The following is a 26,533-nucleotide window of genomic DNA, read 5'->3' as shown; positions in this document are numbered from 1 at the left end:
GAGGTCGTTGGATTAGATTACTGGTTCTGGACTTGAAATTCGTGAACTTCTTTTAAAAAATATTTTCATAACTGTCAACATAATTTTTTTTTTTGTAGTTCTATGTCTTATATCCATTTAAACGCATTATTTTGAAAAGGTGTCCATAAGCCGAAGAAGTCCATGACACAGAAAAGGCTGTAACAACTCCAGCTGACGAACTACAGAGACGAACATCTGTTGCAGTCCGGTTTCAAGACGAGGTTAGGTGTACCACTCATTCTCTAGAATACGAATCCCAGCATGCATTGTCTCCGACGCCGCGCCCACCGGGTACTATGGTGAAAACTGCATGCTGGGATTTGTAGTCTTACCTTTGTGTGTTGGTGGGGATTTGATTGGGGAGTGTGGGTGTGTTTTCTCGCGTTTCCTTTCCTTCGGCACCCAGGCGGAGCCCGGTCCCGTCCCCGGAAGCTGGGTGAGGGGCGGGGGCTCCGAGCGTAGGTCAGAGGTTGTAGGTCAGTCAAACACCGCCTCAGCGGGACTCCTCCATCGCTATGTAGCTCGCCGGCTGGAAGGGTGGCTGCGCCTTCTGGAAACTTCCATCGAGAAAGCGCGTCGCGGGCTGGGCGGCCCCTGCAGCTGCCGCAGCCGTCTGCGCCCAGCTCCGGGGGCTTTTCTCGCTCCCGCTCCGCGGAGGAGCCACCGCTGCCGCCATGTTCGGCTGCCTGGTGGCCGGGAGGCTGGTAAGGGACCGGGACTGGCAGCGGGGCAACCAGGGTGGGCGGGGCAGCACCGGGCCTGGGGGGATGGTCCGGGTCGTGGACGCCTGGGACGTACGATGGGGGTGTGTGTGTGTGTGTGTGTGTGAGATTGTGTAGTGTGCATGTGTGTAGTATGTGCGTGTGTAATGTGTTGTAGTGAGTGTAGTGTGTATATTCGATGTGGAGTGTGCATGTGTGGTATATTTAATGTGTGTAGTGTGTGAATGCGCATGTGTAGTGTGTTTAATATATGGTGTGTATGTAATGTGTAGTGTGGCATCGCTTTTGTTGTGTGACAGTGTTAGGTCCTGTAAGTGCCAGTTTTATGCTTTCGGAGGCCGGTGTGTGTGAATATACGTCTGCGTCTCCTCGTGTGCACACACACACATAAATGGTCATCCATGCACACCAGCATCAGCGCAGGACCGGCTTTGGGGTGAAGCGGAAGAAGCTCTGGATTCACAACCATCATAGGACCTGGCACTGAATCCGCCTGCTCTGCTGCTTTCAACTGTGTCATGAGCTGGGGATTCTTTTCTTTCCTCCTGGTAGCCTAGCGCTTGCATAGCTGAGTGCCTGTCACGTGGGAAGTAGGGGCTTAATGAATGCTTGTTGATTTATCTAGGCTTCAGGGTCCTCTTCTGTGAAACGGGAGGTTGGGTTAGGTAAAATAAAAGAGCTCGAGACCATTTTGTGTCACAAACCTTCCCCCTACCCCCAACCTTTGACAGTCTGGAAAAGCCTGTGGACTCCTCAGGATGTTTTTAAATGCGTAAATAAAATACGTAGGATTACAGGAAATGAATTATGTTGAAATAGTTATCAAAATAACTAAAAAATTATGAGTTCACAGACAACAGATTAACACTAGAAGGATCAGGCGCATCAATTGACAAAAAAAATTGTTTTGAAATAAAATTTTTCTACTATCTACATTTTCTTTATGGATAAAAAAAGAATACTCTGAGTCAATCAGTTATTTTTAAGATCCAGTTCTTCAAGTTTAAGAAGATAGAGAATTTTACTGCTTAAAGTTTTCAGTGAGGCAGTGGTCGGCCTGGAGTCAGGAAGACCAGAGTTCAAAGCCAGCCTCAGACACTTCCTATCGATATGACCCTGGGGAAGTCACTTAACCTCTGTGAGCCTTAGTTTCTTCAATTGTAAAATGGGGAAATAATACCTACCTTGCAGGGTTGTTATGAGGATAAAATGAGATAATATTTGTAAAAGGCACCTGGCATACAGTAGGCTGCATATAAATTCTTATTTCCATCCCTTTTAGAAAGTATTATAGTATTTTGAACAGGATGGTGGCATAATTGATTTTTTAAAAAGGGGCTAAATAGGGCTAAAGTCCTGTTTGAATATTGAACACCTATAATAATGATAACTGAATTTTTATTTTTTTGCCCTTGAAAGTTTACAAAGTACTTGGCATACTTTACCCCATTCGAGCCTAGCCATACAGGTATTAATCTGCACTTGAGAGATAAGGAAACTGAAGTTCCTAAAAGTTAAGTGACTTGCCCAAAGTCTTTTAGCTTATGTGTGTCCCAGATAGGGTTTTGTTCCAGGTCTTCTAAGCACCACATTTTGCACTCTATGGACCACCCCTCAAACCAAGGCACCAGTAACTTAATTAAGGTCCTTCTGTTTGCAAAGAAATGTGCTAGGTAGGAGGAATATAGAAACTAATACTTTACTGTTTGTTCTCAAGGAACTGGAGGATGCACAATGTATAGAATAAGTAAATACAAAGTAATTTGAGGAGGAAGAGAACATTAATCTTGAAAGAACTGATAATCTCTTCATTAATTTCTTCAGTATATAATACCATACTGAAACCCTGCTCAGATTTTTCGCTGTGGCATTCAGGTGATTGTGGACTCTTGAAGGGTTTGTAAGAGTATATGCTCTGACAGATTTTTATCAGAGTAGAAAAACTCTCTCTATCTGAAACACAATTTTCTGTCCTTCCTGTTATTCCTTATCTTCCTTCCTAAATTCTCTAGTCTCAACATCATTTCTAGACATATTACCTCTCCTTGCATTCCCAGGTGCACCTTTGCTCAGGCCTTACTTTCCTCTCTTTGCATTTTAATACTTTGACTCAATCAGGCATTTATTAAGCACCTACTAAGTTCCTGGAGGTGGTAGGCACTGGGGCTGCAAAGACAGATGAAATAGCACTTGCCCTAATGTAGCTTACGTTGTACCATCCACCAGTTCAATTTTCTATGAATTATCTTGAATCCTTTTTTCTTTGTCCTGTCCAAATTTATTCCTTTTCAAACTCTAACCTGAGGTTATTCCCATGATCGGCTCTCTCTACTTCTGTTCCAGTGCTGCTGAATATGGGAAGAAGCCACATACTTGCTGATTGCATTCCTGTTCTCCACTGGGCCCTGACAACTGTCTTTGATCTATTAACTCTTTCTTGATTATATCACTCCACAGCACTCACCACAGGTCCTGTTCCAAATCTTGTCTCCTCAAACAATTTTCAACCTCCCCTCATCAGGTCTTCTCAGGCTTGCATCATGCTTAAAAAAAGAAAATCTGCCTTTCTTTCTTTCAGTAGCCTCAGTTCTGTGCCTCAACTCCCTTTATCATCATTTCCCCATTCTCTCCTTTGCTCCAGGCTCTGATAAAGAGGTAGTCTTTCTTTCAAAGGTCAAACCCTACTGGTATTCTTGATCCCATTTCTTCACTATTCCAGGAAATTAATTACTCCTTTGGTTATCTCTCTTTCAGCTTCTACATACCTAGACCTTCCTTATCCTTAGTAAATCTTTACTGGAATTTACTGTCACCTCAAGCTATAATCACACATCTGTCCTCCCTTTCACAGCCAAAGTACTATAAAAAGCTGTCTACATGTACTGCATCCACTTTTTAACTCACTTGTTTTTCAGTCCTTTCAAACTTGGTTTTTTACCGAAACTGCTCAAGGTCATCAATGATCTTTGTTGCTAAATCTAATGTACTTTCAGTGTTCATTCTTCCTCATCTCTGCAGCATTTGATGACACTTTTTTTCTGAATGTTCTCTTCCCCCTGGTTTTTTATGGTACTCTTCAATCCAGGTTCTCTTCTTACATGTCTGTCCAATACTTTTCTGCTCTCTATATGTTGGTGTGTCCAGGTCTGTGCCTTGGGCTCCCCTCATTTTTAGTAATCTTATTAATTCCCATCCCTATGCAGATGACTCTGAAATGTACACACCCAACTTTCATCTCTTTCCTGAGCTCTAGTTCTGCATCACTAATTTCCTAACAGGTGTCTTATAGATATTTCAGACTCAACATATCCAACACTTTCCCCCCTAAACCTACTCCTCCTTCTAACTCCCCTATTTCTGCTGGTCATCCATATTTACAACTCAGGAGTACTGAACATTCATTCTTTCACTGCCCCCCCCCATCATAAAGCCAAATTTTGTCATTTCTACTTGACTATTCCTTTAAACCCAAATCCCTCTGGTTCTCACTGATTGGCCAATAGTAGGTCCCAGGCCAAGCCCCATTTGGTTGTTGTTTGGGCCCGATTGGCTCAAAGTGAATGTAAATTGCAGTTGTTTCTATTTTGGCCAGACACACTGAGGGTCTTTCCCTCTCAGATTGTGTTTCTATTTTTTTTTTTATTTTTTGAGACCTCTGCCACATTTCTTACCTAGCCTTAATTACTGAATGGGCATTGCCTCAGTAATATTGAAAACTGTTGAATACCTTAGCTTAAAAAGGCCGAGATCTCTCCCTGCATCCAGGACCATCTCCAATCATAGTGATCTATGTCCTGCCACTGGACTCTGGAGGAGAAAATGAGGCTGATAACTTTGCACAGCTCAGCCTTTTTGCAAGTCAAAACTTTGCTCTCCTGATGTCATTGTCCTCTTGGAGAATGAAGGACAACCAAGAACAACGTTTCTGCCTCCACAGTGTCTCACATCTATACCCTTCTCTCTATTCAAACGGCCACTTCTGGCTGACTCAAGCCTTCATGTCCTCTTGTCTGGACTGTTTCAGTAGTTTCCTAATTGATTTCTTTACATTTAGCCTCTCTTCTCCAATCCATCCTCTATACATTTGCCAAATTAATTATTATAAAATTAATATGCCATGTTACTCTTCCTGCTCAGGAAGCTTCTGTGGCTCCCCCTCACCTCTTGGATAAACTACAAATTACTTTGTTTGCCATTTAAAGCCAAGTCTGGCTCCAACATATCTTTCTTTTTTAAATTATTATTAATTTATTTTTAGTTTTCAACAATCACTTCCACACCCTTTTGAGTTTTAAATTTTTCTCCCTCTCCTTCCTCCCCTCCCTCCCCAAGACAGTGTGCAATCTGATAAAAGCTCTACATATACATTCCTATTAAAAATATTTTCACATTAGTCATGTTGTAAGGAAGAATTAGAACCAATAGGAGGAACCACAAGAAAGAGGAAACAAAACAAAACAGAAGAAAAAGAAAGAGCAAATAGTATCCAACATATCTTTCTAAGCTGACAACGCATTACTCCAGTTCCTGTCATATGCTTTATATTACAATCTACTTGCTGTTCCCTATGCATAACATTCCATCTGCTGTCACTTTGCTTTGTCTTAGCTGCCCCTTATACCTGGAATGCCTTTCCTTCTCATCTCAGCCTTGGAACATGTAGCTCCTGTCTCAAGTGCCACCTTTTGTGAGAAGCCTTTCCTGATTCTCTCATTAGTCTTATTTCCTTACAACCCATTGAAATTGCTTTGTATTTACTAATCTGTGTACATACTGTTTCCTCCTAATTAAATGTAAGTTTTTTCAGGGAAGCAACTTTTTTTGGAGTGATGGTGGTGTCATGTAATAGATGGTTAATAAATACTTAATGAGTACAGTGCAGACCTACAGAATGGCTTGTTAGTACTTACTGATGTTTATTGCTGGAAGACCAGACTAACTGAGTTCAGTGAAGCTTGTGACTGAAGAGCTGACTGCATGGTATTTTTTTTTTTAAACTATGACAACTCATGAAAACCTACTAAGATGCCAGAAGATTAGAATAAACGTCAGTGGAGGGAGTCCTCATGCTGATGAAGTCATGGACTGTCAAAGTAATGATAATAATACCTTGCTAAATTTACATGACATTTGACAAGTATGCTTTTATTTGATACCACAACCCTTTGAGTTAGGTTGTACAAAATTATTATCCACTTTTTTTAGATAAAGAAAATGAAGCTCAGAGAAATGATTTGTCTAAAGTCACATGGTTAGTAAGTGACTGCAAAGCTGGATTCAGAGATCTTCTGATTCTAAAACTAGTACTTTTCTATTATATCAGTGCTTCCCCCCCCCCCCCCTATCTAAGTCATTGGTGGCCAGACTATCAAATAACATTCATTGAACAGTGTTAGCTGCTCATAAAACTTTTGTGTTTAATACAAGTAAGAACCTCTACTAAGTAATAGCTGATTTTGGTTTTGAGTGGATGGTTGGAGACTGTGCTACGTTGTCCCATTGTCTTTGGTACATATGGAAAACATGTATCAAAGATGCGAAGACTTCTATATGGGTTTTGTAAAATTTATAAAATATTGGTAGTATCAAAATATTTCATGGTTGGTACATTGTATCTGTGTACCTCCATGGTTTGCAGAAATTTTGAAAAGTTTATTATTCAGACAGCATACTTTGTGTGGTACCTAGTACCTTAAGCTTGTCATGCATCACTCAGTTTTTGTAAGCACAGATTCTTTAGAACACCATTTTTTTGGGGGGCTGTGTGATATTATATTATTTGGGTAGCTCTTAGTACTAGCTCACATTTATATCGTGCTCAAAGATTTCATAAAGTGTTTTCTGTACAACAATGCTCTGTGGTAGGTAGGGCCCGTTTAACAAATTAGTGATGATTTGCCCTTAAAAACAACTCCTTAAAGGGATGAGTCAATTTTTACTTCTGTTTCAAATGTTTCCTCATTCTCTGAAAATTCTACTTAACCAAAATATGTGTGTTTTTAGGGGCAAGGACCTCATCTTAATGTGTAATTAAATGAATATATAATGTCAAATACCATGAAAAGAGTAGATTCTTTACAAGTATCTTTTTCAGTACCTGGTTATTTCTTGACCTAAAAAGATACATTTTTGAAACCTTCTAGAGGTCATATAGATACCAAAATGAAATATTCATCAAGGCAGGTAGTAGAAATACAGTGTTTCATTTTGCTATTTATGTTGTGGCTAAGCAGGATTAAAAAGAACTTTAGAAATGAGCCCTGTCTACAAAACATATTGTACTCTTTACCCAAGTCAAATTTAGAGGGTGTTAATACCTCCAGTAATTATAATTATGTTTTTCATTTGGCTCTGCACAGCCTTCTCTAGATACTGAGTTTTATTAGGCACATTAAATAATATTTAAGTAATGTATAGCCATATGCATAGAAAGGAAAAAGAAGGTATATATTTGAGGAAAGAGAATTGTCCATTTAGAGTTAATGTTTTTCTTCCTAAAGTAATTCATTGGTAGTGACCCAGATTTCCTGATTTGGCTAATGAATATCAGTTACATAGAATTTAGATTATAGTAAGACAGTACACTCTTACCTACAAATCTGCCAATTCTTTAAAAACCAAGGCTTTGATTCAACCTATTTATGTCTGTATAGTTGCAGAATGATCTCCTGTGGTTTGTATCCTTTATGAAAGAATACTTTCTGAATTGCAAAATGAAATCCTACCATTTCCTCTTTTCCTATATACTCTCCACTTCTCTCTCCTCAGAACTGGCTGTTAGATTCATTTCTTTGTTGAAAATGACAAAAGATGGGGGTTTTTAAAGCCTATCCTTGGCAAGTACCACACACCTCATGTAATAGAATCTAGGTGATGCTTACCTCTTTTTATGTAGACCAGAGCCCCTCAAAAAACAAGCACACAGACACTAAACAAATAACAAGAAGACCCCCTCCTAGAAGATAAATATTAAAGTTGGCTTGACATTCCAAAGTTGATGGTACTTTTTTTTTTAGGTAAGATGTGATAAGGGGATTCTAGAGTGGCAAAGATATATTAAGTTATGTTCATTATAGTTTTAGCATTATTCCGATACATGAATCCATGATTTCATTGCTGTGGGTAATCCCTCAACTGATGACAGATTGCAGTCTCCTATGGCATCATAACTGTGATTCTTATCCAAGTTATCTCCTAAATTCTTCATAGAGGATCTACTCCATACACTGGGGGCCTTTCTTAGGTTCTCTTACTATCTGGAGGGTGCCAACCTAGCATTCTGGCTATCTATTTGTTGTGTCTCAGTCTTGTTTTATGATTGACTCATCTCCATTTCTGGTCATACATGTCTTTGATGTTGTCGATTACTTCTCACACAAGTTATTCTTGGTAGTTTTCTACACCTACCAGAAGAAGATGCATTACTTGTGATTTTGATTCTTCTGAGACTGGCAATTTGTGATAGCATCATTGGAAGAAGATTGGTGTTAAAGAGAGAAGCTTTTGTGGGAACGAGCAGTTTTAGTGTTAAATGTTTTATTGTGTTATAATACTTTGAAAATTGCTAATCCATATATGATATATATGGTAGCTATCAGTCTGAATACTAGACTAGCCAGAATATTTTGGTTCTGACTATGCCTGTGTTGCATTGGATAGGTAAGGGTTGCAGAACCTCACAAACTTTTTCATCTGAGAATTTTTTATTTTCTAGGTGCAAACAGTTGCACAGCAAGTGGCAGAGGATAAATTTGTATTTGACTTACCTGATTATCAAAGTATCAACCATGTCGTGGTGTTTATGCTGGGAACAGTCCCATTTCCTGATGGCATGGGAGGATCTGTCTACTTTTCATATCCTGATTCAAGTGGAATGCCAGTATGGCAGCTCTTGGGGTTTGTCACGAATGGGAAACCAAGTGCCATCTTCAAAATTTCAGGCCTTAAATCTGGTAAGCTTTATACAGTTCTACATTTAAATATTTCATATTCTTTCATAAACATTGTGTGACTTTTTAAAGAAGTTCCTTCTTTCAGTGGTTATTTTAATGAACAGACTGGAAAAAAGTCAAAAGATAAATCAGGCATTTTTTAGTAATTCACAATATAAATTTCTGATTTCTGAAATAAAACACAGATTAAACCAAGATGAGATACAGTGGCAACTCTTTGTGTCAGATTGCAAACTTAGTTTCATATGATCTTGAAACATCCCATTACCAATCCTGAAAATGTCAAATGCTGGAGAAGAGAATCAATCAAAGAAAGAATAATAGATTTAAATGAGACCTTTCAGTGCCTTTGGTTTATATGTGAATAAGCAAGCTTAGGAAGGTTGTAGCTTGCCCAGGGTCATACCAAAAGTTAGTGACAAAGCTGGAACTTGAGCTCAGGGTCTCTGACTTCTGATATAGTGCTCATTCTGTGGCAACATAATGAGCTGAACCCCTGAGAAAGGCACGAAGCTCTTGAATACAAGTGTTAAACTGTGGCATTTACTTGTTCAGTACTGAAATTTATGGAGCTTCCAATTTCCCTCTAAATCCTAGGGAGCTGAAAATGAAAGTTTTCCTGAGGAATAGGAATAGGTATTTCTGTAGGCTCAATATTTTTGTACAGAGTTCAGGGAATATAACTGGCCAGGCATCAGTTTTTGTGATGCCCGTTCATGAAGATAAGAACACTAACAGCGTAATCATCATAGTGTTGAAGATGATAACTCTGTGTGTGTGTGTGTATGTATGTGTATGTGAGTATAAATGAACTTATAGTCAGCTATAATTTTTTCACAAAAGTCACAGAATTCAGAGATGGAAGAGACACAGAGGCCATCTAATTCAGTGTACCTGGAAAAATATCCCTTTCACAACACCCCTAACAAATGTTCATTCAGCCTTTCCTTGAGGACCTTAAGTGAATGGTAACCTACTTTTTTTTTTGGCTAGGCAGTGGGGTTAAGTGACTTGCCCAGGGCCACACAGTGAATATCAAATATCTGAGGCTGGATTTGAACTCAGGTCCTGAAGGTGCTTTGTCTACTGCACTACCTAGCTGCCCCAGAACCTTCTACTTTTCAATGTGACTTACTCTGCTTTTTTTTTTTTGATGGCTCTTATTGTTAGGAAGTTTCTTTAATCAAGCCTATATTTGCCTCTTTCTAATTTGCATTATTTGCTCCTGTATTTGCCATTAGGACTTAAGCAGTATGAGTCAAATTCCTCCTGATATGCCATGACAGCCCTTCAGATATTTGAATACATATTCTTTCTCTCCTATTCCCTTCTGTAGGCTAACCACCCTCAGTTCCTTTAGCTGGTCTTCATATCTGGCCACACTCCAGTTTATCAGTATCCTTCTCAAAAATGTAGTGCCCAGAAAGGAACATACTCCAGATATGGTCTAACCAGGGCAGACTTTTGGAATAAAGGAAGTGCCTCTTTCAGAGAAGAGAAGATAGGTTATGATGGGCTTATAGTTGTCAGTAAGATTTACATATTAGTTAATAAAGAAGCAGAAACGATTTATCGTACTCGTTTCCAACTAGAAGATTCAACATATAATAGCAGTTTCCAAACCTTACATGGTAGATCACTAAGTTTGTTGCCATTGCCACATCCTATGGTAGTTTATCAGTGTTCTAAGGCCCCAGGGGAGTGAAGGTAGAAATATTGCCCCCTTCTGGCTTCACATAGGAACTTTACAATCAACACTCTTCTCCCCTACCCCGGCCTTGCTCAGAAACTTTACTGTCAATTATACCTCTCTTTCTTTCCCCCTTTTCCACTAACCCCAAGTTCAGGCACTTTAGTATCATACTCTTGACACTCCCTCTCCCTTTTGCCTTTGTATCTCAGAGCTTTGAGAGAGTTATAAATCACAAAAAGGATAGGCTTATATTTTGTCATTTCATCTTTTTCCTATTTTCCTTGATAACTAGTTGAGGATGGAGAGAAATATGAGGCTAGACATACCCTTATTGGTATTTTCTCAGCTAGTTTGAAGAAAATTTAGTCCAAATGAACTAGACCAATAGATGATTATCATATAACTTTGCCTTCAGTTGTTGTTAAGCAGTATTTTTATTGCTACTTTGGAATTATGTCTCCTAGAAAATTTATTTGGTTCAGGGATGTAAAAGTGTAGGGTGCTGTTTTAATTTAAATAATGATGATGGGAAGAAAATCCTTTTGTCTTTTTCTCTAAATTGTTCTCCACAGTATTATTTCTGTTGTAATATGATTGGAGCCTTTTTCTAGTTACTTTTTCCCAGGGAAACAATCCAATTGTTAAAGCTTTGTTCAGTGATAGGGAGAAATAAAATACAGGAGCATAAAATTGTCCTCTAGTGGCTTGAAGCATGTAAATTTTATTAAATAGGTAGTGGGTTATTCTTGAAACATTCTGGATGTTTTACATTAGGAGGTGTTTTGAAAAACACTTGTTTTTTTAAATACCTAACCTCAAATATCTGATAAAAGAGCAAATTTAATATTCAACATTGGAAATAGCATATTAAAACATTTTGGATGATTTTGAAGTATATTTATACTTTGAAGCCTCATAAGTGTCATTTCTTGTTTTGTATGCTCTGTATATTTTACACATTAGCTAAATCTAACCAAGGATATGTGTGCTCAAGTGTGAGGAAATGTTTTTTACTGGGAATTGACATTAGAGTCTAGGCAGCAAAATCTGCCTGTTACTCAATTGCTGGTCATGGTATATGTGTGTATGTAATTTTTGACTTATTTTACAATTACTTAGAACTATTTTGCTTGTGTTTTCATGTTGGTGAAGAATAAAAAATGGCATTTTAGGAAAGAATGGAAATATTTTAATTGCTTAGAGAGCCTGGACAACAAATGAATTTTTAACCTGGAGCTTGGAAGAATAAAGATCCTTACACACATAAATGCAGAAAGACTAGTTTCTGATGGGCCCAACACGGTGTTGGGAGGAGGTGTGGTTCCTACCCTGGAGGGAATTTAACTTTATGATGTGGCAGAAACAAGGAACCTAACTACATTTTGCAGAATAATATAAAATTAGACTTGGAAGGGACTCCTAGAGGGCATCTAATCTAACCCATACCTGAACAGTAATCACCTCTATAATATCCCTGATTATTGAATGTTTTCCAGCATCTGCTTGAAGACCTTCAGGGATAGGGAATTCATTACCTCCAGAGGCAGCCCTTTCTACTTTTGGTCAGTTCTAATTGGAAGTTTTTGCTTAAACAATATCTGGCTAATTTTGTAGTTTTCTGATCAAGAGTCTTTTTTATTGACTACCATATCAGGTCCAAACTCTTTTACTTGCTTTTAAAAACCATCTGTAATTTGACTCTGTCATACATATCAAGCTTGATTTTTTTACCCTTTATTTTTTAACTTTAGCACAGGTTATCTGCTTTTGTCAGGGCAGTTCTACTCATTCTGTGATGGTCTCAAGAACGTGATATGTTCATTCACTTCTCCCTTGTTAATGCTATTGTGTCATCCTTTCTCCTCTTTGCTTTTCAAAATTTTGCTCTTTCTTCAGTAATCAAGTAAGCACTATTACCTCTATGATGTTTTTCTAACTCCTCTCCACATTAATTTGTCCTTCCACTGAACTTGGATTTAGAGTAAATATCACATAGTTTAGACTTGGAAAAGTATTCTCTGTTTCACATTTATTTTTGCCCCTTTATTTAGATTTTGAGTCCTTTAAAGACAGGACAATATTTTCTACTTCATGTGTGTGTGTTTTCTTTATTGTTTAGCATAGAAGTGGATACAAAGCAGATAATTAATAAATTTATATTAATGTGACTGATCAGTCAGTCAAAAAGTATTTATTAAGCACTCATTATGTACCAGGCATTTTGCTAAGCACTAGAGATAAAAATAGAAGCAAAAAGAAAAACCTTAGGAGATGATGCTGTTAAAGTGCTATATTCAACATGTCAACAAATTTGGAAAACACAACAGTAGTCACTGGATTGGAAAAGATCAGTTTATGTTCCCAGTCATAAAGAAGGGCAGTGCCAAGTAATGTTCAAATTGCTGAATAGTTGTGCTCATTTCACATACCGGCAAGGTTATGCTTAAGATTCTGCAAGCTGGGCTTTAGCAATATGTGAATAGAGAATTACAAGAAGAGCAGTTTTTGAAGAGGCAGAGCAAGTACAGACCAAATTGCCAACATTTGCTGAGAAAGCAAGGGAGTTTCAGAAAAATATCTATTTCTGCTTTGTTGACTACACTAAAGCTTTTGTGTGGATCACAACAAAATGTGGCAAGTACTCAAAGAGATGGGAGTATCAAATCATCTTACTTGTCTCCTGAGGAACCTGTATGTGGGCCAATAAGCAACAGTTAGAACCGAACATGGATCAGCTAATTGGTTTAAGATTGGAAAAGGAGTAAGACAAGGCTGTATATTGTCACCTTATTTAGTTAACTTACATGCAGAATACATCATGTGAAACACCAGGCTGGATCAATCAAAAGCCAGAATTAAGGTTGGTGGGACAAATATCAACAATCTCAGATATGCAGGTGATACTACTCTGGTGGCAGAAAGTGAAGAAGAATTAAGAAGCCTCTTGATGAGGGTGAAAGAGGAGAATGTAAAAACTAGCTTGAAGTTTAGCATTAAAAAAACAAAGGTCTTAGCAAATGGTCCTATTGCTTCCTGGCAAATAGAGGGAGGAGAAATAGAATCAGTGTCAGATTTTATATTCTTGAGCTCAAAGATCACTGCAGACAGCACCTGCAGCCATGAAATTAAAAGACACTAGCTCCCTGGAAGGAAAGGTATGGCAAATTTGGATAACATATTAAAAAGCAGAGACATTACCTCGTTGACACATAGTCAAACTATGGTTTTTCTAGTAGCAACGTACGTCTGTGAGAGTTGGACTTCAAGGAAAGCTGAGCACTGCAGAATCAACATTTTAGAATTGTGGTGCTAGAGAAGACTTTGGAGAGTCTCTTTGACAGCAAGGAGGTCATATCAGTCAACACTTAAAGAAATTAATTCAGGTAGGTCATATAGTGAAGCTGAAGCTTAAATATTTTGGCCACATAATGAGAAGACAGGCTTCGTTGGAAAAAAGACTCTGATGTTGGGAAAGATTGAAGGCAGAAAGAAAAGGGGACAGCAGAGGATGAGATGGATAGATAGTATCATAGAAACAACAAACATGAACCTGGACGGACTTCGAGAGATAATGGATGAAAGAAGGGCCCGACATGTTATGGTCTGTGGGGTCATGAAGAGTCAGACCGGGCTGGACAGCAACAACAAGAAGGAACTCAACAGTGAGAGAAGGGGCCTGCAGTGGTGGAGGGATGTTTTAGAGTGAGAATGCCACAGGCATTGAGGGAAGTTTCAGGGTGAAAAGCCAGTTGAGGTAGGATTGGGATCAGTGGGTTAGGCTGAGATGTCTTTATGTGGGATGTGAGTCATGAACAGAGATTTAAAGAAGGGAAGAGTGCTAAAGATATTGTTTATCTTGATTTCAGCAGAGCACCTGATCAGTTATCTTATACCTTAGTGGAAAAGATGGAGAGATGTGGGCTAGATGATAATACAGTTAGATGGATTAAGAACTGATTAAATGATTGGATTTAAAGAATGGTGATGTTTGCTATTATCTTGGAAGTAGATCTATAGTGGAGGGCCCCAGGAATCTGTGAACTGTTTAGCATTTTTATCAATGACTTGGTTAAAGGCATAAGTGGTATATTTATTAAATTTGCGAATGATACAAAATGGGAATGGATAGCTAACACAATGGATGGCAGAATCAGGATCCAATATGATTTTGAAAGGCTAGAATATTGGGCCGAAGTTAATAAAATAAAATTCATTAGGGATGAATGTAAAGTTGTATAATATTCAATTAAACAGGAAAAGCCACAATTGAGAGTTTTAGTGATTGGGTCAGCAATGGGTTGTGGCACCTATTAAAGCTAATGACTTGGGCTGCATTAAGAGAGGCAAAATGTCTAGGAATAAGGAGGTAATAATTCCACTATACACTGTCCTGGTCAAGCCATATCTAGAGTATTATGTTTAATTCTAATTGGTAAGATGAGGAGTGTCCAAGGTAAGGTAACTGGATTGGTGAAGGGCTTAATTCCATTTCAAATGAGCATAGGAACTAGAAATTTAGCTTGGATAAGACAAAACTAAGGGGGACATGATTCATCTTCAAAAATTTGAAAGGCCCTCCTTTGGAAAGCAGGCTAGACTTGTTCTGATTCTTCTTAGGGGCAGAAACAGGAACAGTGGGTGGAAGTTGCAAAGAGGCAAATTTTGGCTTGATGGCAGTGGAAGGGACTGCCTTAGGAGGTAGTAGGTTTCCTTGAATCAGAGGTCTTCAAGTAAATGTTCAATGGCTACTTGGGTATATATAGGGATTCTTTCTTGGTAATCAATTGGACTTGATATTGAAATCTTTTCCAACTCTACATTTTGAGAGGAAGGAATTCATTAAAAAATGATGGTGGTAATAAGGGTATTGTGGGTTGTTTGGTACCTTGATTGTCTAGCTTCCTTCATAGCTTAACTCAACCACCATCTCCTACATGAGGCCTTTCTTGCTTCTCCTAGCAGCTGGTGCCTCCCTTACTTTGTAATTATTTTGTATATATTTTTGTATGGGTGCATGGTGTTTCCCACTAAGGAATGTAACCTCCTCGATAACAAATACTTTTTTATTTTCTCTTTGTATTCTATCATTTAGCACCTAGTAGGCATTTAAAAACTTGTGAATTAATTGAATACCACGAGTTGTACTAAAATGCCAAAAAGGTGACTATTAAGTATGGGAGAAGGACCTTAAAGCAAGTTCTGAGTTTTGTGCCAGATAGATGATTGGAGGTTACTGTGAGGTGCTGATAAAGAGAATTAAATGGTCAAAACTGTATTTAGGAAGCATATTTTTCTGGTCTGTGTTAGAAAGAAAGAAGAGGTTGACAGCAGGGAGATCAGCTTGGCAGAATATTGCAATAATATAGTGATGGTATGGCAACTTGGAATAGTATGTTATTTGTGAAAATATAAACAAAAGGTCATATTTGATGAATAAAACAAAGGAACAAAACAGATTTATTAGATTTTGGGGATAAAGGAGAGAGAGAGTCAAAGGTGACTACATAGTTACAAATTTTGGAGAGTAGGAGAACAGTAGTTGTAATACCACCTTATTTTAGGCTGGCATTTTACGGTTTATAGGAGCTTTGGTACATAATGTAGTTTCATTTGATTCTCACAGTAACCTTTTGAAGAGGACCAGATAGGTGGTATATGATCTCTGGGGATAGAGTTAAATGATTGGTCAGCATCACCCTAGGAAGTAGTAGGATTGGGATTCAAAACCAGGTCGATGCCTTTTCTGCCATATTGCTATTTACAATTGATGAAGTTTGGGGGAATTGCAATGCAGGCATAAGCAACTTATTTCTTTTTCTTTTCATAACATAAGAAAAAAAAAGATACTGGCTTGGACTACTGCAATAGCCTTCTATTTGTTCTCCCTGCCCCAAATCTCTTTTCATATCAGTCCACCCTCCACTCAGTTACCAAGGTGATTTTTCTAAAGCTGTCATTGGCCATTGTCACACCCTGTTTAATGAGCTCCAGTGGCTCCCTATTAACCTTCAGGACCAAATACACAAATGCCTTTGTTAGGCCTTTAAAGCTCTTTATAACCTGCCCCTTTTCTATCTTGCCATTACAATCTTTTTTTAAAAATTAGGTTTTAATTTATATTTTCTGTTTTTTACATCACCATATGTATCCCTTCCCTTTCTAAGGAGCCATTATGACAAATAGTATTTTTCAGAGGAGAAATAAAAAAGTCAGCACAACTTATAATACATTGAAAAAGCCCAAAAACACATGCAGTGTGTAACACCTGTCATCTTCCTACCTCTATGAATGGGTAAATTGGCAGTGTCTTCCCGCATCTCTTCATTCAAATCCCGCCTGATCTTTTTACTTTTGTTACATTTGCTTTATATTTTGTGGTGTGTGTTTTCCATTTACATTATTGTAGTTACTGTATATATTGTTTTCTTGTCTCTGCTTCACTCTACTTCAGTTCATGTAGATCTTTACGTGCCTTTCTATATTTATCACATATATCATTTCTTATAGCACAGTAGTATTCTCTGACATTTATGTACCATAGTTGTTTAGCCATTCTTAATTTGATGGACATTGATTCTATTTCCAATGCTTAGCTATCACAAAAAAAAATGCTAGTATAAATATTTTGGCATATATGGGGACTTTTTTCTCATTATTGGCTTCCATTGGGGTATTATCCCAGTATTAGAGTCTCAGGTTCAAAGGGTATGGACATTTTAGTCACTTTATGTAATTTCAAATTGCTTTCCAAAATGTATTGTACCAACAATGTATTAGTGTGTCTACCTTTCCACAACCCTGCAGTGTAGACTATTACCATTTTTTGTCATCTTTGCCAATTTGCAGGGTATGAAGTAAAATCTTAGAGTTGTTTTAATTTGCATTTTTCTTATTATTAATGATTTGGAGCATTTTTTCATGTAGTTGTGAATACTTTGCAGTTCTTCTTTCAAGGACTGTTTGGTTATACCCTTATGTATTAGGGCTGTTTGAGTCTTTTTACATTCTACTCGCCTCCATGCACTCACTCACTCTGCAGTTAATTGACACAGGCTTACTTGCAGTTCCTCAAACATGATCATTTATATCCAGACTTTGTGCCTTTGCATTGGTTGGCCTCCATGCCTAAGATATTCTTCTCACTCATTTCCACCTTTTATTTTCCCTAGATTCCTTCAGGAATCATCCCAATCCCATCTTCTGAAGAGAGGCCTTTCCTGGTCCCCTCAGACTGCTAGTACAGTCATTTTGTACAATAGAGTTTATATTCAGCTTTTCAGGGATACATCATTTATACAAAATGAGATTTTAAAACTGTGGTCATATTCTATAAATTGCCTTACATATCACAGTAGTTATTTTTGTTATAGTCATATTTTCTTAAATTAACTTATACGTGCTATTAAGAAAACAAATATGAAGCAAGAAAAGTTTTGGGGAAACATCAGTAAATTTATTAGTCTCTTCTGTTTCACAAGTAGCAAGAGAAAACATTATGTGTGCACAGTTGAAGCACCTTCTTTTTAATGTACCTTGTTTTTCTATCTCATTTAATAATAAGTCATTATTGAATGTGTATTCTCAGCAAGGCATGGTGGCATTTGTAAGAAAAGGATTTGACAGAGTCCTTGCCTTGGAGAAACTTACAGCCTAGCTGAGAGTCAAGATTTGACCTTGAAACTTGACACATTTCAGTACCAATATAAGATGAGGTTAAGTGTCAAAACGTATGCTATGGAAAATGAGTCCTAGAGAAATTCTGAGGGAATGAAAGGCAAAATGGGCCAATGTGATTAGAAAAAGCTTTACGGAATATGTGTATGTAGAGTGGGGATGGGGAGAGTATTCAAAATTAGAGAGATAGAAATGAAAGTGATTCCTTTGGGAAACAGTGAAACTACCAGCTCAAGTCACATTTGGGGAATAATAAGAGAGAAGGTTGGAAAAAGATGATAGGGCCAAATTTTGACATGGTGGCAAAGAGGCCGGTTAGGGTATTTTTGCAATAATACAGGCTTGAGGTTATAATGGCCTATTTTCTATTGGGGCTTGGTAATGGGGATAGAAAAGAAGGGATATAAATGAAACATATTCCAGACTCTGATGTTGTGATTAATAAGTCAAAGAAAGGAATCTTAACTTAAATTTTTTGAGTTCCGATGATTGGGGAAGTGCTAGGTACATTAAGTAGTCATACATAATCTTACTTGAATTCTCTCCTTTCTTCTTGCAGCTGTAGTCAAAAAGGAAGTTAAAAAGTATTGGTAACAGCCTTAGTTGGTTTTTAGAATGAATGGTTAAAGAAGTTTATAGGAAGGATAATGTGAATTACATGGATAATTAATGAAATAAGAAATCCATCAGTGTGTGTAGTACTGAGAACATAATCCTTCATCCGGTGATTCAAAGTATGAGTGAAAGTACTGGAAAGGATAGCAAGGAAAGAAGCATCATCAGAGGGAACCATTTCTCAGTGAGTGCCATGAGATGGAAGGAGTGAGAAAGGAAGAGGTTTAAGGTAAAGAAAGGCAAGTTTGTTAGTTGTGGAGCAGGTGTTCCAGACGGAAAAGCAGGAGTATGCAGAATTGGAATGGGACATAGGGGAAGTAGGGTTGAAGGAGGATATTATATTATTTGAAAGTCTAAAACTGAGCATTTTTTATATGACTTTGAATAGAATGGATTTCTTCCTTTGAAAACTGTCCATGTATCAGTTGGGAAATGGCTTTTATTACAGATTTTAATCATTTCCTTATGTAGTTTGGAAAGCAGACCTTTATCAAAGAAATATGCTTTGAATATTTTCCCAGTCACCTTCTTCCCTTACAATTTTGAGTAATAGAAATTTCTCTTTTATCTTCTGTGACCCGCTCTATCCCTTGCTTGGTTGTGAACTTTTCCATTGCTCCATAGATCTGAAAGGTAATTTTTTCTTTGTTTTTTTTTTTTTTATGATGTCACCCTTTATATTTGAGTCATGTATTTAATTGGACTTATTTTGGTATATAGTATGAGATGTTGGTCTATGTGTAGTTTCTGTGAGACTGGTTTTTAATTTTTATCCTTCAGTGAATTCCTTGCTTCCTTGTCCTTTTGGGATTATGCCTTACCAAAGTCCAGCCCTGTATTAACTCCCACCATCTGCTGCCTTTGTTTCTATTCCTGTGCTGCAGAACAAAACAAAATAGAGGAAATCATGAAAGTGTGTGTGCTCACTAGATCCACTATAAATTTATGCTACCTAATCTCAATCAGGAGGCAATCCTACTACCCCTCCCCCCATAATTGATTCCCCGTTCCACTTATTGCAGCAGCTGTTCCAAAGCTTTTCTTTTCAGTTCTCCCATATAAGTCCCTTCTGCCCCTCTCTGCTGAGGTCCTTGCTTCATACTTTACTGAAAATTTGAGGTCATCCTCTGAAAGCTTCCTTCTTTTTTTTCCCCTTTTCAGCTCAAATTCCTTTGACATTGTCTCCTACTATCTTCTGTTTACTCCAGTATCTGATAATGAGGTGGCCCTTCTGCTTACATAGGCTAAAACTGGCTACATATACCTTTTATCTCATCCCCTCCTGTCTTCTTCAGCTCATTACTCCACCATCATCCCAACTTTGTCTTTAATATTCAGTCCGTCTCTATATCCTGGTACTTTCCTTGTCTACAAACACACTTAAGTCTCTCAAGGCTTAAAAAAACTTTCATTAGATACTATCATCCTATGTGATGATACCTACCTGCCCTTCTCAACTAAGCTTGAGAAAATCAATGGTCATTGCCTCCACTTCCTTTTCACTAACTCTCTTCTATACCCCTGGCAATCTGATTTCTGCTCTTAACCGCTCTCTCCAAAGTTACTAGTGATCTCTTAATTGCCAAATCTAATATGGTCTCTTCTAAATCCTTTTCCTTTTGAGGATCCTCATCCTTTAGAGGTAGCTAAGTGGTGCAATGGATAGAGAGCTAGGTCTGGAGTCAGGAAGACCTGAGTTAAAATCTGGCCTTACACACTTAGTTGTGTGACCTTGGACAAGTCATTTAACCTCTGCCTCATATTCCTCAACTGTAAAATGGGGATAATAACAGCATCCACCTCACAAGGTTGTTGAGAATCAAATAAGATAATATTTGTAAAAAGCACTTAGCACAGTGCTTGGCACATAGTAGGCACTATATAAATGTTTATTCCCTCCTTTTCTCCCTTTTGACCTCTCCCTTGACATATTTGACATTGTTGATCACCTTTCTCCTGGAAACTCTCTTGGTTCTCCTTTCTGTCTCACTAATCCTTTTTACTTCCTTTATTGTTTCTTCATCTGTGTCATGCCCACTAAATGTGGGTGTTCTTCAAGGCTTTTATCCTGGGCCCTCTTCTTGTTTTTTTTTTTGTTTTGATCTATACTTTTTCACTTGGTGATCTCATCAACTACCAAGGGTTTCAGTTACTGCCTTTCTGAAGATGATTACTAGATCTATGTATCTAGCCCTAGTCTCTCTCTAGAACTCTAGTTGTGCATTATCAGCTGCTTGTTGAACCTGTTGAACTGGATATTGTGTAGGTGTCTCAAACTCAACATGCCCAAAAAAGAATTCCTTTGTGTCCCCTGCCTCTCCTGCCCTCAACTCTCTCTTCTAAATTTTTAAATTATTGTTGAGGCCACCACCATCCTTCCAGTCACCCAGTTTCACAATTCTCCACATCATCTGAATTCTTTTATCTTGTTTATCCTATATTCAGTCTTTTTCCAAGTCTTGTAATTTCTTTACATCTCTCACATGGCTCCTTCTTTTCACTCATACAGCCATCAGCCTATTTCCTACCCTCATCACCTCTCACCTGATCTATTGCAGTAGTCTACTGAGGAGTCTCCATGCCTAAAGTCTCTTTCTACCCTAATGCTTTCACTTAGCTTCCCAAATGATTTTCCTAAAGCACAGGACTAAACATGTCAACACCATTTCCAGTCAATATACTCAGTGGCTTCCTATTACCTCCAGGATCAAATATAAATTCCTTTGGCATTTAAAACTCTTAACAAACTGGTTCTTTCCTACAATTTTGTCTACTACTTTCTACACACTCCATTGTCCATTTATATTGACCTACTTGCAATTCTTTGGGTGTGACATGAAGACTCCTGTCTCCATGCCATTGCCCTGGCTGTCCCCCATTCTTGAAATGCTTTCCTTCCACCTACTGGCATAAAATCTCTGGCTTCTTTTAAGATTCATATCAAGTGTCACCTCTTCTAAGGACTTCTTTTCTGGTCTCCTTAGCTGTTAGTGCCATCCCTTCTAAGGTTACCTTCCTTTTACTCTGTGTTTATCTTGTTTGTTCTCATTTCTGTGTCCTGTACTCCTTCTTGAGGGCAGGGACTCTTTTTATGTTTTCTTTGTTTCCCCACTTTTCCCTCGACACAGTGCCTGGGACATAGTAAATGCTTAATAAATGCTTATTGATTCATTGGTAAAGGTTAGGCAATATGATGGAAGATGTATTTGCACATGGGTAGTGGTGGAGGGATTCTATACATAATGTCCATTGCTTCATCATTGTGTAGAGGTTTCTCTGGATTCTTGAAGGCTTTGCTAGTGAAACACAAATTCTATCTAGTTCTTCCAAACTGAGATGGTTTTGAGTCATACTTGATGCTCTCAGCTCTTGAACAGTCTACCTAAGTGTGGAGGTTGGACATAGGGTCATGATTTATATTTTCAGATATTTTGATCCATAGAAATAAAAATAGATCTTTTGGACCTTTTTGCTTCCATAAATGATGATGATGGACCTTGGGTCAGAAAAGTATTAAGGATCACAGTTTTAAATTACACATTCATTTTATCTAATTACACAATAACTATTGGTATGTTTAATGGGCTGGAAAGAATTGTGATATAAAAGATAGAGTTAACTGTCTGTAAAGTCAGGAAGATTGTTTCAAATTCTTCCGCTTAAATATACTGGCTGTGTGACTCTGGGCAACACTTAACCTCACATTGCCTTAGATAGGCAATGAAAACTTTAAGTTGAAATAACAGTTGCTGATCTACACTGGCAGAGGGAGTTTTCCTCAACAAGAATTTCCTATACCAATAACATCACATATCTGGTCCAAATAAAAGATTTTTAATGTGTAGTCTTTGTCTTATAACCAGCAAGTTAGCATAGTAGCAAGGGAGCTGAACCACATCCCTATTGACATTCTCACTATAAATGTGGTTTGGGTTCAAGAAATTAAAGAAGCCAAGTACTTGTATAGTACTCAGGAGTCTGATTCTCATTTATCATGAAGAACATTGAAAAAAGAATTGAAGATTGGATGTGGCAAGAGCATAACTATAACCAAAAATAAAGTTGACTTTATAGATTTGGATGAGATGAATAGATGTAGATTCTAGTTCGTAATTAGCCCAGTCTGCTGTCTGATAATGCACTAAATAGAATAAAGGTTATATTTGCCAAATTAGAAGATAGATAGTGATGAGAAGACGCTGTACGAGTATATATTAGCTCTAATTAAGTTTATTTAATCAAGTTTCGACTTTGGGAAATGGACAAAGCAATTGATTCAGACTGAGCACTTCAGAGAAATTTAACTAGTATAATAGGGTTGCCACAATGAGGAGGCTGAAAAAACTCATAAAATGCCTTACCTCTCAAATATTTATCTCCTTGATGAGTGTAAGGATGTGAGAGCCAAGGACACCATAGAGTACAAGTTTGTAGAAGATGAGGATGGCAGTTTATAAGCAGTTATCTCAAGAAAGAGTTGCAGGGCAGTTGAGGGGATAGTGACCCTAAAGAAAGCTTGGCATGTGAACCCACTAACCCACATGACCCTGTTAGAATTTGTATATAATTCAAGAAGAGAACAGAATCTCAGAGAGGGGAAGATTCCAAAAGAGTGTAAAAGATCCTGGGTGATGCACACATTCAGGGGGCAAGATACTTAATAAGTGCTTATTGAATGAATTTTACTAGAAAGGGCAACTGAAGATATCAGTCACTACAACCCATTCATATGGCCTCTGATGTCCCTTCCAGCTCTTAAATTTATGAATCTATGAACAAAGTACAGAGATTGTCATATTCTATGGTGTCTTGTTTATTGAATTTTTTAAAAAGTTCACATCATTGAACAAAATATAGTCTTGAGGGTTCTCATAAAACCAGGTGTCTTCAAAATGCATCATTAAAATAGGATAAGATTCTCGTTGTGGAATGTGTCTACTGAATAACTTGGTACACTGATCCATTGAGTTTTAATATCAAATATTTAATAAAATAGAGAGCTAGATACTTACCTCTGTCATGGAAAATGTTAACACAGAATCTAAACAATAGAATTCTCTAAATGTTCTTATTCAGAGATGATATTTTACCAGTTATTTAAGAGAAATCTGTTTAACCAACACTGAAAAGACAAAGTGTATGAACAATGGGTATTCCTCAGACTATGATAATAGCCATTATGTTAGTCCATCCATATAGTTGTTTTGAACAGGTACTGCATATAAACAATAAACTAGATGATTAAAAGCAAAACTTTTTAACATAAATATTTTCCTGGTAATGTCATATGACAATGTTTATGATACACAGTTTCAGAAGAACCTAAATTGCAAGTGATCGGAAAAGGATGATGTTTGTACATAAAAGACATTCTTAAGGATGCATATCGCAACAAAGAGATAAAATAAAATGATCATTATTAAAAAAAAGAAAATAGATGAGTAACCCAAATATTCATTGGTTTCCTCAAGATATAAAACTACCAGAGAAAAACTTGTAGAATTAGTTGCCTACATATTTAAGTAAATAGTGGAGGGATAGTAATTTTAGAGAAAGGAGCTTGTCACAGTCATTAGAACAAGTTCGGAATAAATGGCAATCTGCCTTTAACATTCAGGTAATAGACCTTTATTTTTACTAATTGAAGGTTTATATTTGTATTGCTGTGGTTTTTATATTAAGTGTGTCTTTGGTACTAGGTTCAATGGATTTGTTGCATTTGAAGTTTAATATGTGAAAGTTAAGCAATGATTATTTGTTTCATTGACATTTTTGGAAAACAAACTGCCATTTTGTTTACATGGATTATAATTTATATGATTTAAACATCTTTCAAATTGAAATGAATGCTTTTATTATAAACATAGGTTTTCTCTTTTGTCACAAGGAATGTGGTTGCTTTATTTTAAAAATCCTCAAATGTTAATAAAACTAATTTTTAACATAAGCTTGACCTTCTCCCAAAAGAAATAAGATGAAAAAAAAAAAACATGGGAAAAACACTTAGAGTTGCTATAGAATCTGACAACCTCTCCTTTGTTGAGCCCCACCTCCTTGAGGAACATATACAACTCTTTGGACTTAACAGTACTACTGTGGAATTGAGGCCTACCCCTAAAAGAGCAAAGCATTAAGCATCACTGGAGAGTAAACCCTTTCCACTCCCAGCCTACTCAATCTTCATAATTCACTGTATGACTGAAGGTCATATTTTAGGTTTGCCCCACCACATCACATTCTGTCCCTTGTCTAAAGCTTCTCTTCCATTCTGGAATTTCCTCAGTTGATTCAGAAACTTGCTATTTTCTAGGCTTTCTTCTGGGTCCAGGAGGCTTAGTCTTTATTTGTTTGCCTAGAAACTCCCTTTTTCTCCTTTTAAAAATGTTTTGTTGATGCTCTTGTCACTGTCTACTTACCAGCAACACTCTCTCTCCACCGTCTTTTCCCTTTCTATTGCTCAAGGCCACATAGGAGATAAGCGACAAAAACAGATTTGAATTTTGATTCTTTGATTCCAGAGCACCACAATTGGTTCATCCATTGTGTGTGCCCACTGCCCATAGTTCTTTTCTACCACGGAAAGTGCTACTGTTATTATTTTGTATAAATGAGACCTTTCTCCCTGTCATTGATCTCCTTGGGGTATATAGGAATTGCTCCTTCACTATGCCATTGTTATCTGCTTTTGTTCTCATAGCTCAGGCTTGCTCCAGGAACACTTACTACTCCATTGCTTTGCCTGCTCCCAGCCTTGGTGGTTCTTTTTCTACGGAGATCTTAATCTCTATGTATAACTACCCCTCTCCTTTTCTCTCAGCTCTTATGATAGTTCTTTAAACTATGAATCTGAAGCAGTTTCTAAAGGATCCATTAAGTATGGATTGTTAAGTTAAACAGCTATAAAGCTTTTTAATTACCAGAATCATATGTAAATTAAATTAAATTGAAAAGCGGATCCCTGACTGAGAAACAAGTGTTGAGAGGATCCCTTAAGGCAGAGATCTCAAATTACCTGGTTGTAGGCTTGTAGGTCTCACCATGCCCCTATCCTGTGGCTTGCTGGTGTTTCTCCATGGGGAGATGGGCATGCAGCAGAGTCCCTGAGTCCCACCACTTTAAAGGCCTCACCTATTAAACAAAGACTTCATTGATACCCTACCCTCCTTACTAATCTTTAGGTTTCATGTGAGGAGCACAGTAGGCTCTCACCACAAAAAGATTCAGGACCCTGTGCTGTGACCTCCTGACAGCAGACAGAAACTATGAATGTTTTGAAGTCTGAAACCTGGAAGTGTATACATGGTGTTGAGAGCATCAGTTTTTGACACCCAAGTTAAAATTCAGGGTTTCAAAGAATCTTTGGAAGGAACCTAGATTGTCTTAAGTCTTGTGCTTCCTCTGCCATCTTAGAAATGAAGTGGATATAAATTGTTCTGGGATTAGTTAAGAATTAGTGGGGAAATATGATCATTTATCTTAGAAATTTCATTTGCTTTAACAAATTGCTCCAAAGAAGAGCATCATCTGTGTAAGCTTTCATAGCTTAAAAATGCACTAAGACTTTTGGGACATGCTGTTTTTAGTGTTTGCTTATAAATTAGCTTAAGTATAATGGCTACAAGAGTCAGCCTTAGTGTGATGGCTGGAGAGCTGACTCTAGAGCCAAGAGAACTTGGCTTCAAATCCTGTCTCTTACACATACTGGTTGTATGACCCTGAGCAAGTAATTTCCCTTTTCTGTGCTTTAGGCATTCCTCCCAGAGATTAAGTTGCACAGAAGGTACCAACCTGCATTAGTAAGAGTTTTCCTTATTTGGGAATTCTCTATGTCATTGAAATCACAGGTCTTGTCACTA

General features: G+C 37.7%; 1 protein-coding gene across 2 annotated transcripts in view; it reads left to right on the top strand.

Moving 5' to 3' along the window:
- The first annotated feature begins 315 nt into the window (after positions 1-315).
- Positions 316-26,533, top strand: part of HIKESHI (Hikeshi, heat shock protein nuclear import factor) — a 38,028-nt gene continuing 11,810 nt past the window's right edge. The window contains exons 1-2 of one of the 2 annotated variants that reach the window (XM_027848034.1): positions 620-725; positions 8,458-8,695. In XM_027848034.1, coding sequence (XP_027703835.1) covers positions 696-725; positions 8,458-8,695 — 268 coding nt within the window. In that variant the 5' untranslated portion in view covers positions 620-695. Of the gene's footprint in view, positions 726-8,457; positions 8,696-26,533 lie in introns of both variants that reach the window. The other variant, XM_027848033.1, reaches the window with a different exon arrangement.

The sequence above is a fragment of the Vombatus ursinus genome, unplaced genomic scaffold, assembly GCF_900497805.2.
Source record: "Vombatus ursinus unplaced genomic scaffold, bare-nosed wombat genome assembly UNPS02005659.1, whole genome shotgun sequence".
Lineage (NCBI taxonomy): Eukaryota > Metazoa > Chordata > Mammalia > Diprotodontia > Vombatidae > Vombatus > Vombatus ursinus.
Note: the sequence above shows the minus strand (reverse complement) of the source record. Positions and strands in the feature narration are given on the sequence as shown.